Source organism: Amblyomma mixtum, chromosome 10 (assembly GCF_055824585.1).
Source record: "Amblyomma mixtum isolate Tamu chromosome 10, ASM5582458v1, whole genome shotgun sequence".
Lineage (NCBI taxonomy): Eukaryota > Metazoa > Arthropoda > Arachnida > Ixodida > Ixodidae > Amblyomma > Amblyomma mixtum.
This window is the reverse complement of record NC_143021.1, coordinates 2,444,788-2,465,468: the sequence shown is the minus strand read 5'-3', so window position 1 is coordinate 2,465,468 and position 20,681 is coordinate 2,444,788. Positions and strand designations below refer to the sequence as shown.

The following is a 20,681-nucleotide window of genomic DNA, read 5'->3' as shown; positions in this document are numbered from 1 at the left end:
TGGAACAGTGTGTCCTATCCTCGAGCCGGCCGCTACCTACACCACCACTTCTGGACATGGGAGCACCCTTCGTCTGGCAACAAGGAACATTGTCAGCTGATCCGCAGTGTGAAAAGGACGCCAACATCTTCGACACGTCGGGCCACGCCACCGCAGTTGCGATGTTGTTCTCACCGTTTGCATTTGTACAGGTGCTGGTGACTGGGCTTGGTCTGCTAACGCCTACTGCTTCGACTCGGCTCTTCAAGATAAAGGACGGATGGTGTGCTGACGCATCAACTAGGACCGCCGCCCTTGGAATGGAACAGTGTGTCCTATCCTCGAGCCGGCCGCTACCTACACCACCACTTCTGGACATGGGAGCACCCTTTGCCTGGCAACATGGAACATTGTCAGCTGATCCGCAGTGTGAAAAGGACGCCAACATCTTCGACACGTCGGGCCACGCCACCGCAGTTGCGATGTTGTTCTCACCGTTTGCATTTGTACAGGTGCTGGTGACTGGGCTTGGTCTGCTAACGCCTACTGCTTCGACTCGGCTCTTCAAGATAAAGGACGGATGGTGTGCTGACGCATCAACTAGGACCGCCGCCCTTGGAATGGAACAGTGTGTCCTATCCTCGAGCCGGCCGCTACCTACACCACCACTTCTGTACATGGGAGCACCCTTCGTCTGGCAACATGGAACATTGTCAGCTGATCCGCAGTGTGAAAAGGACGCCAACATCTTCGACACGTCGGGCCACGCCACCGCAGTTGCGATGTTGTTCTCACCGTTTGCATTTGTACAGGTGCTGGTGACTGGGCTTGGTCTGCTAACGCCTACTGCTTCGACTCGGCTCTTCAAGATAAAGGACGGATGGTGTGCTGACGCATCAACTAGGACCGCCGCCCTTGGAATGGAACAGTGTGTCCTATCCTCGAGCCGGCCCTACCTACACCACCACTTCTGGACATGGGAGCACCCTTCGTCTGGCAACATGGAACATTGTCAGCTGATCCGCACTGTGAAAAGGACGCCAACATCTTCGACATGTCGGGCCACGCCACCGCAGTTGCGATGTTGTTCTCACCGTTTGCATTTGTACAGGTTAGTTACCACGATTCCTACGCCTTTCGTGATAACAATGTCTCTCTTGTTGCGGTGTCGTGGCCACCCGATTGTTGCAAGCGTTTTCGTACTGCGGCTTTGTACCTGTGGCGTCGTTTGCTATTAGGTGGTGATATTGAGTCGAACCCTGGTCCGATGACAAAGGCGCAAGAGGAGAAGCTTGACTTAGTGAGCGATGCAATTAAGCGTCTCGAGACAAATAACGCGAGCCTTCTAGAATCTGTAAAAAAAAGCTCTAGAAATGCATAGCATCCTTAAGAAAGACTTAGACGCGCTAACTATACGCGTCGATGAGCTTGAATCCAAATGTGTGCCTACGCCTCCAACGCAACTTCCAGAAACCTGTGACAGCAACGTTCGCAAACTCCAAGAGAAAATTGATGACCTCGAAAACCGTTCACGAAGATCGAATGCACTGTTTTTTGGCATTGCAGACACCGACCATTCAGAAACGTGGGACAGTACCGAGGCTATAGTTCGATAATTTTGTAAAAATAAACTGGGGGTTTCAGTACAGTCTATTGCCAGGGCCCACCGCCTGGGTCGGTTCTCAGCCTAGAAAAATCGGCCAATAATAGCTAAATTCTACAATGAAAAAGAAATCGAGGCTCTGCTCAGCAATGGCAGCAAGCTGAAGGAAACAGATTTCAGGATAGCACGGGACTACTCAGTTGCTGTGCGCGATAAGCGCCGAAAGCTTTGGCAGTTCTCGAAGTCAATAAAAAAGGAGGGTGATCGTCCCCGCCTTGCTTTCACCAAGCTCATTCTAAATGATGACGCTTATGTGTGGGACACGGATGCCAACTGCGCAGTCCGTTTACAAACATCTGGAAATGATGCGCCACAGGCAGGGGACGGCGCCCACGGAAGTGCAGACGAATGACCCAATCATTCTCCTGCCTCAGCTCAAGTAATCTACCCTTCTTTGCCGTCAGTTCATAAGCCTTGTCATGATGCCGCCTTAACTTTCCTCTATACAAATACCAGAAGTATCCTCTCTAAAGCTGTTCCCATTTCCTCGCTCATCGATTCATGCTCTGCATCGTTAATCGCGTTCACGGAAACATGGCTTACGGACAATGTTCCCGACGACAGCATTTTTGTTACCGAGGCGACGTTGAACATATTTCGCTTCGACAGGTCAAATCGAAGAGGCGGTGGTGTCCTTTTGGCAATAAAAAAAGAATTATCATGTGTACCCATCATAATTTCTACGTTTCTTGAATGTGTATGGGTGTTGTTAAACGGTAGCAGTACTGACATACTTATTGGTGTTTTTATCGCCCCCCTGATATGGGCAGTGCTTTTGTTGAAGAGTTCTATCGCATTTTGAGTGAAGTGTGTAACCGATTTCCAAATTGTTCGTTCTTAATATTTGGGGATTTTAATTATCCACGCATCAATTGGGCAACGCTATCTGTCACGGAGAGTGAAAGAGAATCGAATGCATTTCTTCAGTCATGTTTAGATTTTTCATTATCCCAACTTATCATGCAGCCCACACGGCGCACTGCCACATGCTCCAGTATTCTTGACCTAATCCTTACTAATATCCCTGACATCTGCGCCAACATTAGTCACCTAGATGGGCTCTCCGATCATGACGTCATTACTGGGAACATTGTTTGTCGGCATAACCGTAGGAAGATCATTGAAAAAAAAATTAAATGCTATAGCAGAGCTAACTTTGATGGAATGAATGCACAATTATCTCTTTTTGCAGACCAGTTTCTTAATGACTTCTTGTCCCGTACAGTTGAAGAAAACTGGGTCGCGTTGAAAAATATGTTTACGACGTCGTTAGCAAGTATATACCGTCCATAACAATTAGGAGTAGGAGCTCTACGCCATGGTTTAACAAGCAACTTCGGCGTCTAAACAACAAAAAAAGCGATTGTACAGGCAAGCCCAGAAATCCGATCTTTCATCGTCGTGGCTTAAATACAAACAGTGCGACAAAGAATACCAAGAGTTACTTAAATCCAGTCATCACTTTTTTAATCACGACCTATCATCTATGCTGACTAACAATCCTCGCAAATTTTGGCAAGTAATAAATCCAAGCAATCATCCAGATGTAACACTTACCGATACCACAGGCGCCACTGTTCCCGAGTCAAAGTGTGCACAAATATTAAACAATGCATTCTCGTCTGTATTCACCCGCGAGGACGTCACTTCATGCCCAAACATAGGTACACTTTCCGATATCATCATGCCACAGATAAATATTAGCGAGTCCGGTATCATATCACTACTTAATAATCGTAAGGTACGTATCATCTGCATCTGACCACGTTGGGTTCAACAACAAGTTGCTTAAAAGTACATCGCAAAGCATTTCGGGAATCTTGTGCGCTCTTTTTTCACAGTCATTGTCATCCGGCCAAATTCCAAATGATTGGCGTACAGCCAAGGTTATACCAATTTTTAAATCTGGCGATCGCTCATCACCGCTTAACTACCGGCCTATTTCGTTAACTAGCACCGTTTGCAAACTACTGGAACATATCATACATTCTCAAATCATAAAATACTTAGAAGAACATAACATAATCATCAAATACCAGCACGGCTTTCGCAAGGGATATTCATGCGATGGGCAACTTGCAGGGTTTACTAATGACTTGCTTTCATGTATTGACGCTGGCAACCAAGTCGACGCGATATTCTTAGATTTTTCTAAAGCTTTTGACCGCGTTCCTCACCACAGGCTACTGCTGAAACTAAAACATTTTAACATTGACGCACAAGTCATTGCATGGATAAAAGATTTCTTGTCATTTCGAACTCAATTCACAAATATTAATCATCACAACTCCCCTTTTATTCCTGTCACGTCCGGCGTTCCACAAGGCAGCGTGCTTGGCCCTTTGCTTTTTCTAATCTATATTAATGACCTGCCTAACTGCATGTCGTCCAGAGTAAGACTGTTCGCCGATGATTGCGTAATTTACCGTACCATTTCTACTGACACTGACCATCAAGCATTGCAGTCAGACCTCAACGCAATAAACAGATGGTGTTCAGACTGGCAAATGACCCTAAATCATACTAAACCTAAGTGCATGTCATTTACACACTCCTCTTCCCGTATTCCAACTTCATACTTTATAGGTAACAACGTTGTCGAACTTACTACCACGTACAAATACTTAGGAGTCAACTTGCAATCGGATCTAACATGGCATCATCACATCAACGTTACTCTTGCATCTGCTAACCGTACTTTCGGAATCATGAAACACAGACTAAAGCAAGCGCCTTCACATCTAAAGAAACTCGCGTACATCACGTTAATCAGGCCTAAAATTGAATATGCATGTGCCATCTGGGACCCGAGCCAAGACTACATTATACGTAACATTGAATCCCTGCAAAGCCGTGCTGCTCGCTTCGTTTTTTCAGATTATTCTCCGTACTCCAGTCTTTCATCTTTAAAAATTCGTGCCGAACTGCATCCGCTATCACTACGACGGAAACACGCCCGCTTATCTCTCTTTCACAAACTTTATCATCATGATCGTTTGCGCGACGACTTCTTTCAGTCACCCCCTGTCATTTTTCCTCGCCGTGATCATCCCTGCAAAGTCAAACGCCCAGCATGCCACTCGGCCCATTACGCACAATCATTCATCCCCAAAACCATAGCTGACTGGAATAACCTACCATCATATATTGCCACTGAAGTTAACACCGATCAATTTCATCAAATGCTGTGGACTCATATCAGAATTTGACGTCTCTGTGCGTTTTTGTGGTTAGCTGTTTTTTTTTTCTTTTTTTCTTTTTTTAGGACTAATTTAATACCTGTGCATCTTGTTCGATATCGTATTGTAGTTTTTTCTTTTTGTGTTATCCTTGAACCCCCGGTGTTTCAATTTTCACACTTTTATCTTATCTTTATTCGAACTTTAATCCACTTCTAATATTGGTGTTTGCGTATTTTGTGGTTTTCTTGCTATGTTTGCTGAAATTGTTTATTCTTACTATTTTGTTTCTCGCATATTCTTATTAGTGTGTTTCGTGTGCCCCCCTATGTAATACCCTCTTGCAGAGGGTCTTTAGAGTATTTGAAGAAATAAATATGTGTGTGTGTGTGTGTGTGTGTGTGTGTGTGTGTGTGTGTGTGTGTGTGTGTGTGTGTGTGTGTGTGTGTGTGTGTGTGTGTGTGTGTGTGTGTGTGTGTGTGTGTGTGTGTGTGTGTGTGTGTGTGTGTGTGTGTGTGTGTGTGTGTGTGTGTGTGTGTGTGTGTGTGTGTGTGTGTGTGTGTGTGTGTGTGTGTGTGTGTGTGTGTGTGTGTGTGTGTGTGTGTGTGTGTGTGTGTGTGTGTGTGTGTGTGTGTGTGTGTGTGTGTGTGTGTGTGTGTGTGTGTGTGTGTGTGTGTGTGTGTGTGTGTGTGTGTGTGTGTGTGTGTGTGTGTGTGTGTGTGTGTGTGTGTGTGTGTGTGTGTGTGTGTGTGTGTGTGTGTGTGTGTGTGTGTGTGTGTGTGTGTGTGTGTGTGTGTGTGTGTGTGTGTGTGTGTGTGTGTGTGTGTGTGTGTGTGTGTGTGTGTGTGTGTGTGTGTGTGTGTGTGTGTGTGTGTGTGTGTGTGTGTGTGTGTGTGTGTGTGTGTGTGTGTGTGTGTGTGTGTGTGTGTGTGTGTGTGTGTGTGTGTGTGTGTGTGTGTGTGTGTGTGTGTGTGTGTGTGTGTGTGTGTGTGTGTGTGTGTGTGTGTGTGTGTGTGTGTGTGTGTGTGTGTGTGTGTGTGTGTGTGTGTGTGTGTGTGTGTGTGTGTGTGTGTGTGTGTGTGTGTGTGTGTGTGTGTGTGTGTGTGTGTGTGTGTGTGTGTGTGTGTGTGTGTGTGTGTGTGTGTGTTGCCATGTAAGGAATGCGCATGCGTTCACCTTCTTCGGGCTATACGAGATCTGTTAGAAAAGTATATGACCTTTTGGCGAAGAAAAAAAAAACTGTCATAGCTGGAGCGTTGGAAACCTAATCACCTTCAAAGTAGTCTCCTTGGGACTCCTCATACTTCTCCCAGTGGTGCTGCCATTGTTGGAAGTATTCCGAAAAGGCCTCTTTCGAAATGGAGTTAAGCTCAACTGTCGTTGCAGCCATAATGTCCTCTCTTGTCTGAAATCGCGCTCATTTCAATGGCCTCTTGATTTTGGGAAACAGCCAGAAGTCACAGGAGGCCATATCAGGAGAGTAAGGAGTCTGTTGAACTACAGCAGTCTGGTTTTATGCGAAGCATTTTAACCAGAGGTACACTACAGCCCTTCGCCGTGGTTACGCGCCGTGCACACCACGTGGTACAGTGACGTCACACCACGTGATATACCACGTGACACATGAAGTCACGACAGAGGAAGACGGAGGTACACTACAGCCCTTCGCCGTGGTTATGCGCCGTGCACACCACGTGGTACAGTGACGTCACACCACGTGACACGTGACGTCACGACAGAGGAAGACGGAGGTACACTACAGCCCTTCGCCGTGGTTACACGCCGTGCACACCACGTGGTACAGTGACGTCACACCAAGTGACACATGACGTCACGACAGAGGAAGATGAGGGTCCACCTCGCGCCGTCGCTGTGGTTGCACGCCGTGCAGACCACGTGGTACAGTGACGTCACACCATGTGACATACCACGTGACACATGACGTCACGACAGATCGCCGTCACGCGCCAATAACCAAGGAAAGCCATGCATTACCAAGCCTAGCCATCAATACGCTTCGCATCTGACCAGGGTTAACCAAGTTAAGCCTCAACCAATTTTTTTCGAGAAAAAAGTGTGCATTTAGTGCGAGGAATGTGCAGAAGCATTGTCATGATGGATGCGCCAATTTCCTGTTGACCTCAACTTCGGCCTCTTGCGCCGCACAGCACACGCAGACGACGGAGGACATCCCTGTAGTATTCTTTTGGGCAACGTTTACTTTGTGGGGTGCGTACGCGTGGTGTGCCACACAGAGGGAGTCAAAGAAAGCAGTCAGCATCACTTTGACATTGCTGCGCACTTGGCGGGCCTTCTTTGGTCTTGGTGACGTGGAATGCTGCCATTGTGACGACTGGGATTTGGTTTCCGGGTCGTACCCGTGTACCCAAGACTCGTCACCAATGATTATGGTGTTCATGAAGTCGGGGTCACTGTTTGTGGAGTCCAGCATATCCTGTGAGACTTCAACACGAAGCTGCTTTTGATCCACCGTGCGCAGCTTTGGCGCGAATTTCTCCGCATCTTCCTCAATGGCCAAATTTTCGGTGATAATGCAACGTGCAGAAAAATTGGTGATGTCCACCTCTTCCACAATTTCTCGGATAGTCACACGATGGTCCCGCGTCCCCACAGCGTTCACTTCGTCAATGACCTGGTCATTTCGGCATGTTGATGGCCGACCGGAGCGTGGCTCTCTCTGCACCGATGTGCGGCCGTCTTTAAACCAATTGTACCACTGCTTAATCTGTGTGGTGCTCATAGCATTGTCACCGAAAGCCGTCTGAATATTCCGAATGGTTTCCATTTGGCTGTCTCCTAGTTTCTGGCAAAATTTCATGCAGTAGCGCTGCTCCTGTCGCTCCGCCATTTTCCTTGCAATAAAAAACCGACGAGAGCACTGCGCACTGCCTCACTCAAACGCTGTCTGACGCTATCGGCAGGCGAGAAAAAATTTGTGCATACGCACGAAGGTTCAAGGTAGGCTGGTGCAAGCGTGCTTGTTTCAAATCCATCAGGTGTTCGTAAAAAAAAATAAAGTCGGATACTTTTCTAACAACCTCGTATATATGCTACTTGTCGCCTTCAATAAACTTAGTTGGAGTCAGCGCCCGTCCTGTCCGTCTTTCTGTGTGTTTTGTGTAGAATTTAGCGCTGTTTTTACTTTCCTGAACTATTTATATATATAACAGGTCGTCCCAGCTAACTTGGACCAAAATTTATAAAAAAAAAATTAACCGTTTTTCAGAACTGAAATTGCGCGGATGTTGTTTGAGATTGTCTAAAGTTACACCACCATGTTTTTCGCTCCTCCTATTTTAATAATGAGTCGAGATAAATAAATTAACTTTTTAAATATATCTTGAAACGTTCAGGCGTCAATGCGAAAGTTGTGGAGCTCCACAAATATTGTCTAACCCAGGCACCTCCAAGGAGATAGACTTAGCGTGACCGTTTTTATTCGGAAAAAATAAAAGCCCGTGGAGTATAAAAAATACCACGTGACAGCGCTTTCCCTGCGCCCGAATGCGCCCCGATTACAGCGCTTTCATCCGTGCTTTGTACAAAGCATCACTCGCTTCGTGCCTTTCGTGCTGCCCACGACAGGGCTTCGAGTTTTCCTTGGTTCCAAGAAATGCGCCAGTGGTTTCGGGCGGCAGTTGGAAGAAAGCGCGGCTTCCGTTTTTCATCGTGATTCACAAGACGTTATCAAGCTTATTATGCGTCTTATTATATGCGTCTTTGCTTGTTGGGATCTTGCTCCTAAATTCGAACTCATGAGATTGTCATCGTTCCTCCGCATCCATTCTGCTAACGTTATCGCCGCAGAAACGGGGGCCGCGCTTTCTTTCAACTGCTGCCCGTGCCCACCGGCGCTTAACTTGGAACCAAGCTCAACTCGAAGCTCTGTCTTGGGCAGCACGGAAGGCGCGAAACGAGTGATGCTTTTTACAAAGCACAGACGAGAGCGCTGCAATCGCGGCGAATTCGGGCGCACGGAGCAAGGTCAATTGCACGGAGCGCGCTGTCACGTGGTATCTTTTAAACCCCGGTAACAACGGGTTTTTCCCCAGTAACAACGGCCACGCTAAGTCTACCTCGTTGGAAGTGCCTAGGTTGGACAATATTTGTGGAGCTCCACAACTTTCCTATTGACGCCTGAACGTTTCAAGCTATATTTAAAAAGTTAATTTATTTTTCTCGACTAATTGTTCAAATAGGAAGACTGAAAAAATAGTGCTGTAACTTTAGATAAACCCTAACAACGTCCGCGCGATTTCAGTTCTGAAGAACGCTTAGTTTTTTTATAAATCTTAGTCCAACTTAGCTGGGACACCCTGTACACACACACACACACACACACACACACACACACACACACACACACACACACACACACACACACACACAGTGTATTCCAAAAAATTGGCAGTGGTTTAGCTTTGGTTAAATTTCAAGAGTTACGAAAGGAACGAGGAGACAGAGAGAGAGGCGTTGAAAGGCGCGCGGCGGCGGCCCCGGCACGCAAGCTATGCGCCGCTACTGCGCATGCGCAACTGGCGATCGCTGCGGTGTGATGGCTTTGTATGTTCCCGGCGCGCGCGGGGGTTGTGGTCGGACACGTCACGTTGGCGACGCTGCGCCGGGCTGAAATTCGCTCCGCGCGACAGCGCCAAGCGACAATCGGCGCGCATGCGCAGAAATCCATTCGTCCGGCCTGCTGCCTCCGAGCAGCGGCCACGTGCTCCGCAGACGACGCGCCCGGCCATGGAGGAAGGAAAGAACTAAGGAGAGGCCCTGACGTCACTTTTTGTGAAGCCGCCCCGCAACCGGAAGTTGGCTCGGCTCTCCTCACTATCTTCTTTCTCCACCGAGCTACGGGGCGGGAACCGCGCGCTGCTCGCAAGCGCTTCGTAAAAGAAAGGTATAAAAAAAACCGCGCCGCTCGCCGCTACACTCCTACACCTCCCTCCCCGAAAACACGCACCTAGACACAGACCGGCGCACAGGTGCGGTGAACCTTTTCCGACGCCAGGCGAAGAAAGACGACATTGCGAGCCGCTTATAGCTCAGCTCACCATCCTCCTCGGGCTACCCGTACACCCGCCGTGTGGCCTTCGAAGCGCAGCTCAGCATCGCCGAGAGCGGCTTCATTAGCTTCATGTTTCTGTGCTGTTTGGTGAGGTGCGAAAGTTCGCTGATCAAAACAATCAACGCTTCTTCGCGTGTCGAAGCGCGGTTCCGGAGTGCCACCTTTTCGAGAGATTCATTTCAATGTATCGATCGCTATACGTAACGACACCAAGTTTGACTAACAAAATATCAAATGAGCGGTTATTTGACGCATTAAAAAGCAATCGTAGATGCGTGCGTAACGTCACGACGCCAGGCATGTAGAATTTAACACGCAAGGCCGAACACACCGTGCCGAAAGCCCGTCCACCGCCACCGAGAAAAACTCGGGCCCCTAGCAACAACGACGCTAGCGACGCCGTACGCCGTTGCTAGTGGCCCGATTTTTCTTAGCAACAACAACAACGTTGCTAGTGGCCCAACTTTTTAAGCCTAAATTTTGACGTCACTTCCGCCACATTCTCGTCAATGCATTGGGAATACCAAGGGCCTCTCCTTAGCTTTCCTTCCTCCATGCGCCCCGCGCAGAATGGGCACATATTTCGTTTCGACGCCGGCACCGTCAGAGCGCGCCGAAGACGTCGGCGGTAAAGCGGCGTCGTAGGAATTTTTCCCTGGATCTAGGGAATTTGGACGTCGTTTAGGGGAAAAGTGATTTTTTGGTATAATCTAGGGAAATATAATTTGCTCGAAGAATTATTATTTTTTTCTGCCTGAAATTGTGAAAACAGTACAAGCTTTTCGTTGTTTTTTCTCTACACCTGACGGAGGCCAGCACAACAACGCCGCGCGCTCAAGTAAAGCCTGTTTAACATGCAGGTGAAAACGCCTTCTTGCTACAGCGCAAAAGCTCTTTAGACCCATTGCGGCGGCTCCAGCAGTCAGAGCGGAGATGTTCCAACTAGTGACAAATTTTTCGCAGCGCTGCGCTGCTCAAGTTTCAGTCGCTTGCATGCATGTGAACTAGCCTTTACACGGACGTAGTCAGACGTGTATGGTCCCTGACGTGGCCAGTGTTGGGTTTGGGATGCCCCCCCCCCCTCTTGCCTGGGTGGATTAAGGCAGCTCGCGGTCCCCTCCTGCCTAAGTGGATTAAGGCAGCGGACCCTGACCGGCGAAGGCCGAAGATGCGGCGGGGGCTGGCAAAGACGGCAGCAGCGGCAGAAGCAGCGGCGACGTGGTGGCGACGTGGCAGCGTCAGGTGGCCGAGTCGACCCTCGGGTCGACGGACAGATGTGCTAATGAAAGACGGCTGTGTCCTCGGCGTCTCGTGTTTTGGACATCCGGCAGGGAAGCGTCAAACATGTGCCCGAGGAAGGTCGTTCACCTGCGGGTAGACTGCGGGATAGGTTCATTTCCCGACTCTACCCTTTCTCACCGACCGAGCTGAGAGAGCGGGACAGCCAGCACCGCCCCAGCCGTGGGTGGTACCTCCGGAGTCCACGTCTGTCCATGCGATTGGACGTCATTCTTCGAACTATATTCCCCAGACAGGGATCTGGGGAATCCGTGCGTTTTTTAACGAGGTGTTGTTTTGGGACTCGAGAGCACTCCTGTTGATTCCTGAAGAAGTTCTCTTTCACTGAGAATCCCTCTCAGTTACCCTTGTTGTAAATAATGTAAATATTCCTGTATAAACTTTTCTTTCCTTGTTTTCTCTTCGTAACCCCGTCTCCCGCCTTCCTCGTCCCTTCTCCGGCCCGACCACGCTCACCCGATCCTATAGTACCAGTGGCACCCGATGCTGTGATCTGGCGCGCCACCTCTTCCCTCAACACGCGCGTCCCTTCCTCACGCTGTATTTGGATCTCGATGCACAACGTGAAATTCCCATTTAGTAAGCATATCTGCATGTTTGTTTTGATAACTAGGAAAGAACAACAGCGCCATTTTTTTTATAAAGGAGCGCCGTGTTGGAAATCTGAGCTAGTCTAACTAAGGCACCAATTCCCAGTTCACCCGTCGTGGTGGCTCAGTGGTTATGGCACTCGGCTGCTGATCCGAAAGACGAGGCTTCGAACCCGGCCTCGGCGGTCGAATTTCGATGAAGGCGAATTTCTAGAGACCCGTGTACTCTGCGATGAGAGTGCTCGTTAAAGACCCCCAGATGGTCGAAATTTCCGGAGCCCTTCACTATTTCATCCCTCATAGCCTGGGTCGCTTTAGGACGTTAGACCCTCCAAAATCATCAACCATAATTTCCAGGTCCACCACGACGAACAAAGTGAGTTCAGGTCACAAGAGGCATACAAAAGCCAATCACTGCTTCATTGTTTCAATTGACTCAAACTGTTACGTCAGCCACCCTCTAGAGCAGTCGCAAGAAATGAATCACCGGTTTTTATATCGCAGTTTCCGTACACTCCCCAAGCGACCATCAGGCATTTTGTACATGCTGTCCTTCGGCTGAAGTCAAAACCGACACAACATGAGGGAAAAAAAAATCAGTTAATTCCACATTTCGATGGATGTTGACTAATATCTTGCGTACAGTGAAAAAAAGATATATACGATATAGAGCCTTTAATTTGTAATTTCCAGAGAGCGCTACGGTTTATCTTGTAGCTTCATTTAGAAGTTCTTCATTTTACATCCTTCATTTCAAATTTACAGCTAATCTGCTTACCAACGTCTGGTAATAGGGTAGCTGCATGATAACAGCTGCTACTGAACTCCGCATTAATTTACAGTTTTACAATTTTACAATATACGCGTACAACTGAACACTAGTTTTCGTATCTAGGGAAATCTAGGGAATTTTTGGTTGCAAATTGGGGGAGAAGCGGCTGTCGGGGTTGGCAGCCCTGCGTGGCAGTGCCCCGCGGGCGCGCGTAACTTCAGAGGAGAGAGCAAGCTGACGTCACACGTCGCCATAGCAACAGAGAGGCTTACGTCACACTATCTGTTAGGCGGGGCGGCGGCTCCTCGAGGAGCAAGGGGGTCCACGCGACGAGCGGTTAGACCTGGCGTAGGGTAGCTTTCGCAATAATATAGCTTGAAACATTCAGGTGTCAATAGGAAAGTTGTGGAGCTCCACAAATATTGTCCATCCCAGGAACTTCCAACGAGATAGACTTAGCATGGCAGTTTTTATTCGGGGTAAACGAAAGCTCGCGGAGTTTAAAAAATACCATGTGACAGCGCGCTCCATGCGCCCGGATTCGCCGCGATTACAGCGCTATCACCCGTGCTTTGTAAAAAAATATCTGCCTCCCCCGTAACCGAGAGTAGAGTAAGCATGAAATGTTTACGGGCATAACACATTGGTTGTAGATGGTACTAGTCAAAATCCTGAAATGGGTTTAGTGTTCAACACACCACACATACTGTGCACTGGTCCATGTGGACGCAATCGTTTCCTGTGAGTGTCTGGGAAATCTCTTCCGTCCTGCCACGTCAGCTGTATCCGGTTTCTGTCTATCTCCATTGCTCTGCTTAAGCAGCTGTGACGGTGGCGGCATCGAAATGCAGGACGATGCAGAAGCGTACGCGGACACGACGAGACGCAGGCCTGACAGGAATGTATAAGCAGCGCGTTCGAATACTCCGCGAGCATGTATACATCTGCCTGCCAAAGAGGGAAACGTCATGAGTTGAAGGCCCAGCGGCCGGTCTTTTACGTGTGTGAGTGCGGGACCGCGGTGCCATCCTTGGGGACGGCGCGGCAGCAGTTTTTCCGCCCAAAGCCCTTCTCGCCCTGGAGCTCCCCTCTAGCTCTAAGCGGCCCTCTCTCTTAGAGTCTCATTAAAATTAGTACGGTGCCCGGATGCTCTCGTTTCAGCTCCCGGATTTGTGGAATTCACTGACCGGATGAGTGGAATTCAGTGCGCGGATGTTGGCTATCGGTCTCGGCGTGACGTCACCCCACTGCCGGCATCGGGAGCTAAAAGCATTTCATGCTTAAAACATCACTCGCTTCGCGCCTTTCGTGCTGCCCAAGACAGAGCCTGGCGTTGTGCTTGGTTCCAAGATAATCACCAGTGGGTACGGGCGGCAGTGGAAAGAAAGCGCGGCTCCCGTTTATCATCGTAATTCACACGACGTTATCAAGTTTGTCATAAGCATCTTCGCTTGTTAGATCTTGCTCCCAAATTTGAACTCATGAGATTGTCATCGTTCCTCCGCTTGCATTCTGCTAACGTGAGAGCGCAATTATCGCCGCAGGAACGGGAGCCGCGCTTTCTTTCAAACTGCCGCCCGAACCCACTGCCGCTTATCTTAGAACCAAGCACAACACGAAGCTCTGTCTTGGGCAGCACGAAAGGCACGAAGCGAATGATGCTTTTCACAAAGCACGGATGATAGCGCTGTAATCTCGGTGCATTCGGGCGCAGGGAGCGCGCTGTCACGTGGTATTTTTTAAACTTCAAGAAGTGCTTCGGCGCGGCAGACAAGGACAAGACCTAGAAAACGCATCTCAGAGCGCCACCTAACAACTGATTTTATTAATCCGCGTCAACGAATATATGCTTTGCGCTCATCAACGACAAAAAAAAAACTTAAAATACAGTGAAGAAAGCACTAGGTACAAACTGATTAGCAAACACGGCACGTGTGACACAAGCGAACATCGCCTTGCACCAAATCTTATCATTTTGGTAGAAATTCTAATTCTTTCTTGAGCAGTGGCACAGATGGAATGCTCACGCATGTGTTTTTCCCGGAAGGAAGAATGACCGCTGCTTCAGAAATTTCGCTTTCAAGCTTGTCTTTTCTGCGGCCTAAAGTAACTGTACCGCTGAAAATCGAGAAAAAGCCGCATTCTTTGCAGTGCGCCGGCAGGTACTCCCCAGTGCTGTTCTTGAGAGAGTTTGATTGTTCTCTTAGTCTGTCTTTCGATGCACGCGACATTCATCTGACTGCATTCAGATAGGTATGCTGTGCACCTCTTCAAAAATGAAGAGTTATGGGAAGGGGGCAAGCAGTCCACTTCCCTCTTGAATGTATCCTAGTCTTTGCTGTATGGTAGGACAGCGGCAAAACTGTTGACGCTTTTCTCAGGTTTTGTCATGAAGGCCCCTTTTGTGAGCTCATAGGACAGCTGCGAATTCATTCCTTAGGAGGCGAGAAAGGCTTTCGCCGAACGCTTGCAAACTATCGAGTTTTTGCTGCTACTCCAGCTTCTTTGCTCGGGTATCACACATCTGCGCTAGTGTTACACAAGCATCCGAAAATCATAAGCAAAATCATGAGCCACTGGGGAGCAGAGACGTGGCTGGGTGGTCCATTTGTCTAAGCGGTGCACTCGCATGTCGCATCAATGAGTGCGTCATTGTTTAATATAGATGGGCACGTGGACATTCATGTCGCGCTTGCACAGACGATGCCGAGTCTGTAAAAGTAACAGGAATAAAATTTGTTCGAACACACACAACGACTCTTCGCTTCACTTAATGATTCGACAGAACCACCTAAACTTGGTCTGTGTAGATTTATGCTTATTTCAGATTTTGCTTATAAGTAAGCATTCCTCAGTTAATACTCAGGAACTCCACGCGTGCCTTACTCCTAAAGTGTGTCTACATCGTTTCAATTTCAATTTATTTTCGAATTTCTTTTACAGGAAATACAAACACTTTTTGGACGCATAGCAAGCGGCTTGTTCGGGTCCATGTACACAAAATATGTAAAAGCAAATTCAAAAACGGCGGACATATACAGAAAAGCGTAAGCGTAGTAAAAGATTAAAAGCAAAGCAGTCTAAATAACGCTGGTAGATAACATTCGGTGCGGCAAACGAAAGAAAATAGCTTTGAAAACATGACACGCAAAAAGAACTTTCGGACATCAAATGTTAGTAAAAACTATCGTGTTACATACAAAGTACATAATAACAGAAAACTGTGACGAAAAAAGAATTTCAGGTTAAATCAATTATTTCAATTAAGTGTTTTTTAAACATACCAGCAAAATTGCGTGAGTTTTTAAGAGAAATGGGTATCGCGTTCCAAATTTTTACCCCAGCAGACTGCACTAAACGCTCACCATATACATTGCGGATGGGAGGGAGGTTGAAATTGCCGAAAGAGAGGTTTCTAGTGGACCGAAGCGGGAGATGAAGTATTGATGCATGAAAAGGGTGGTTGTGTCTTACTATGTTGTCAATACATAGAGATTTTTAATCTGTACAGTGAATCAAATGGAAGGATAATTGACTTGCGGAATAACGGTTTGCTGTGCTCATAACGGTTAGACTTGTTTATTATTCTTATTGCACGTTTTTGAAGACGCATAATAGGATTTAAATACGTATGGTAAGTTCCACTCCATGCTTCGACACAGTATGATAGATGGATTTCGATGAAGGCAAAATAAAGCATTCGTAATGTAGAGATGTCAAATAATTCCTTAACCTGATGAAGAGCATGACATCCAGTTGCCAACTTCCCGCAGACTGCCTCAGTTTGGTCTTGCCAGTGTAAGTGGCTGTCAAATGCGACACCTAGATACTTAAATGAAAACGTGTGTTCTATTAGTGCATTATTTACAAGGATTCTGACATCAGTTGGGTCGGTTACTTTAAACGATTCGTGCAAATTATTGTGTTCAAGCTCAGCTGAGGAGTAGTGCTACTGGTTTATTGGGGTGTAACGTCCCAAAGCGACTCAGGCTATTAGGGACGCCGTAGTGAAAAGCGCCGGAAATTTTGACCACCTGGGGTTCCTTAACGTGCACTGAAATCGCAAAGTACATGAGCCTCTGGAATTTCGCCTCCATCGAAATTCTACCGCCGCGACCGGGATCGAACCCGCGTCTTTCGGGTCAGCAGCCGAGCGCCGTAACCACTGAACCACCGCGACGGCTCAGTAGTGCTACTGGAGTAGGACTGCTGTGTATAAGGTAAATATACAAATGACTCAAAAATAGCCCGTGTAAGCCGTGGCGAAGGGATGCATTGCTTTAGCATTGCATTTAGCTGGCCACTACTGAACATGACTACTAATGGATGCGCGCAATAGCTCTATCACGTTATTATATTAGCGGCCGCCCATTCTTCCAAACGACACTCCATCGTTGTCACCGAGTGCCCACTTCCGTGAAGTATTGTTTCACCCAGCGAATAGTACGACACTCCCGCAGGTCCGTTTCCATCTGGGCAACGTACGATACATGGCTAATAACAGTGCTCGTCGCCCGCTGCAGGCTCATAACTTTTAAGCTTGCACGCGGCAGGTGAAGATTCATAAAAATGCTCCTGCGCTGAGACCGACTATTTCTTACGGTCATAGGAAGTCACTGAGGTCAACCGAACATTGAAAATTCCCGCTGCAATTTTTTGGTCGATCGCCATGCAGACGTGCTGGCAATCGCGCACACTGGGAACGTTTGTCCAGATATGCTGGGCTTGAGGGCTCAAGCGGCTCGCGGCATTGGCCCGATGCATGGATGGCCGTAACGGCTGCCGAAGGGCCGAGCGCGATGCGGCGGCGACTTTTGCGAGCGTTGCGGTTCGTTGTGCAAAGAGCAGCAGCGGAGGCTGGTGGCTCTGCGCAGGATCTTCCACGTGCTGAGCAAACTGCCGACGTCCGGCGCACCAGTCAGCTTCCTCCAGGGCCGGCTGACCAAGGAGATCCTGGCCGCTCAGCTGCCGCCTCCGGGGCCCGGCACCCTGGTGCTCTGCTGCGGCCCCCCGAGACTCATCAGCGAGCTGTGCAAGCCGGCGCTCAGGGACATCGGACACGACGCAGACCGGGTGCTCCTTTTCTGAGCTCCCGCTGCTGGCCGCACCTTTAATGAGCGCTAGTGAAACGCCGTATATTATGAAAGGTTCGCAATAAATGGGATACTCATGATGTTTCATTATATGAGACTCTTTTTCTCGAACAGAGGGCTATGGGCTCTACACTAGCGCTGCGTTACTCAAATTCCTGCTACAGGATGAAAGACATAGCTTCACCAGCGAAAGTACAAGACACCAGGAAAAGGAGGACACACGACAACGCTGCACTAACAACTGGTGTTCAGTCGAGAAACGGCCAACCTAGGTCACCAAAAGACGCATGCGTATCAGACACACTAAAAAAACAAGCAAATACATAAGTGGCAAATCACCAAGGAGTGGATACACTCCTGCAGCTATGGTGAAGCTATGTCTGATGTACACCAACTAGCCCACATGGGTACCTTGTTACAGGATGAAACTTCGGCGGAGTACTTTTCACCACTATATATTGGTGAGGCAAATGAACACAGTAAGTTTTGAATAACGCGATATTTCTTTCAACTGCCCTGCAAGCCAGCAGCGCGGAAGCAATCTCCAGCAAGTAGCAGAAGACTGAGGATAGAGGAGAGCGCGGGCCCGGTAGATAAATGTACTACAGAAGAACAGATTTTTAGCAGCGCTGCGCTGCTTACAATGACGAGGCCACAAATGAAAAACAAAAGATGAACGTATTATGCGCTATTTACCAATTGATTTTATTGGAGTACATTGTAAACGTGAAATAATCCCACGTGACGACTAGGAAAAGAACAACTTAGAAATCGCGTAACTGTGATGTGGTGAGTTAAAAAACTGAAAACCCATTAGCGTGCAGCGTTCGGTGCGCCAGGGCTGCCCCCTCAGCACCCTCTTATTTTGTATTTGTATCCAAACGCTTAGTACGAAAATAATAAAAGCAGCAGCATTAATGGCTTTAGGTTACAAGCAGCTGAAGTTATGCTGCTAGCTTATGCAATGAGGCTGCAGTTTTCACAGTTGATCACGGTGGCATAAGCGAGGCTGACTGGTTTGTGCGCGAGTTCAGCGAAGTCACCGGCTGCGGTTTTAATTGGTCTAAGTGCCTGGGACTCTCGCATGGATGGTGGCCATCCCACCCGGGCCATTTCGCCAACGCACCGTGGACGACAACCCCGGGCAAGTATTTAGGCGTTCCCCTCGAGGCTTATCGCGATAGCGAGAAGTATTGGAAAGAGCAAACTAAATACGCACGTGACAGAACTGGGAAATGGAAAGGCACCAACCTCTCAATTTTCGCCAAGGCTACAGTCTGCAACCTTTTTTTTACCAGCAAGCTCTGGTATGTAATGCACGTTTTGCATTGCTCGCGTGTGAACATCCATAAGCTACACAGGATTTTTGCCGTCTTCATATGGGCTTCCGAATGGGAACGTTGCAGCAGCACGCACCTGTTCCGGCGGGTAAAAGACGGGGGGCTGGGACTAGGTCACCTCTTTTTAAGGCAGCAGGTGAACAGTTTTTTTGTTTTTTCGCGACGTCACAGACCCGTTCTTGCGCACCGTATTCCAATTGAGGCTGAGGCGATTGCTCCCGGAGTAGTAGTATCCACAGGAGAGCTGTAGAGTGAAATTTTAGCCTACTACAGAGAGATTGTAGCAAGTGTTAGGTTCCGTCTGCACGTTTTTCCAGCGATTATTTGTACAAAACTAAAAGGAAAAAGTTGCACTGTGATATTTGTGATAATGTTTTCCCAGAGCCCATCTACACGGCCTTGTACAGAGGGGCCCGGGAAAAGGGTGAAGAAAATGCAGGTGCCAACCTTTTCTTTAATTACACCCCATGGACGCTATAAGTTAGAGTTTTTAGCGGGAAAGGATTTCTTTTTACCGTGGGGAACGAACTGCTTAATCTGTAAACAGCCCGAAAGAATAGACGATGTTTAGTTTTTTTTTTTTTTTTGCATTGCGGGGAAGGCGTTTATTTTTGCCATGTGTTACAAAGGACAATTAACAAAGAGCTACCACATCACTCGCAGAGAATTCGTTATTTAGGTACTGTTAGTGAGGAGGGGGTACCATTTGATCTCAGAATGCTCTTGGGCCTCGACTTTATATGGCGCTCAAGAATGTCAGGCTATCATTGTGATACACATGCACAACTTGCCCGAATTTACTTTCGGGAAAGAATGGATTGGCTTCTTGCCATCCAGAAACCCGTTGCGGAGCCTCCCGAGTGGTTCTGTATGTTACAGGAATTTTAGTCTGACGAAGCCAAACTCGTGCTGACTGACCACGACAGTGTCGTATGTTCATAGCGTTTTGTGTGTTTTTTGTTGAGTGTTTTTTGGTTAAATGTTATGTGCTAAAGCCAGGCAATAAATAAAAAAAAAAGTTGTTTGGCAGCTCGGATAGATAGAATAGAAACGACCCGCTCTACCCGCTCCAACTAATACAATGATACACGCGCGTAGGTGAGAAATTATTTTTTTTATCCTTCGGGAACACACCTAATCCTCTCCGGGTCATGGCAACGAATAGGGAATAACATAACTACCAAGCTTGATACCACACGGGTGGCCTGAATGCCCTCCTTTTCCCGGAGCCTGCAGGGAGCCACGTTTCCTTGTGTGCTCGAAAAGCCTTTCATAATAGGCAACGCCCAGTCTTCCCCGCTAGGGACTTGCTGCAAGAAAGAATAATTTTCTAAATACCCGCTGTTGAGGAGGCGACAAAAGATGAAACATGCCTAATATCACAACCCGTCTTCATATGCAGGGTCTTCATGATTAGCGTTTTTACAAGCACTTTAAAACATGAAAGCAGCAGTAGGGTGACCTTCACACCAAACCTTTGGCCTGTTTTCCTCAGCCTGTGCCATAGACGTCAGGAAGGGCTGCGAGAAGTTTCGTTTCAGTTTTCTTTCGCGGAAGCCTCGGCAACGCCAATGAGTAGCCTCTCGGGCATCACACTTACTAAGCCGACCCATTTGCAGTCATAAGTTTTCATGTCGTTCGTGGGCGCATGAGTTAGTCGAGACCTGCTTCACA

The 20,681-nt window shown here is 47.9% G+C and overlaps 1 protein-coding gene across 1 annotated transcript in view; it reads left to right on the top strand.

Annotated features, from left to right (window-relative positions):
- Positions 1–17,683, top strand: part of LOC149324988 (NADH-cytochrome b5 reductase 3-like) — a 90,131-nt gene extending 72,448 nt beyond the window's left edge. The window contains exons 4-5 of the mRNA XM_089564159.1: positions 10,686–10,697; positions 17,449–17,683. Coding sequence (XP_089420285.1) covers positions 10,686–10,697; positions 17,449–17,662 — 226 coding nt within the window. The 3' untranslated portion in view covers positions 17,663–17,683. The remainder of the gene's footprint in view (positions 1–10,685; positions 10,698–17,448) is intronic.
- Positions 17,684–20,681: the final 2,998 nt, after the last annotated feature.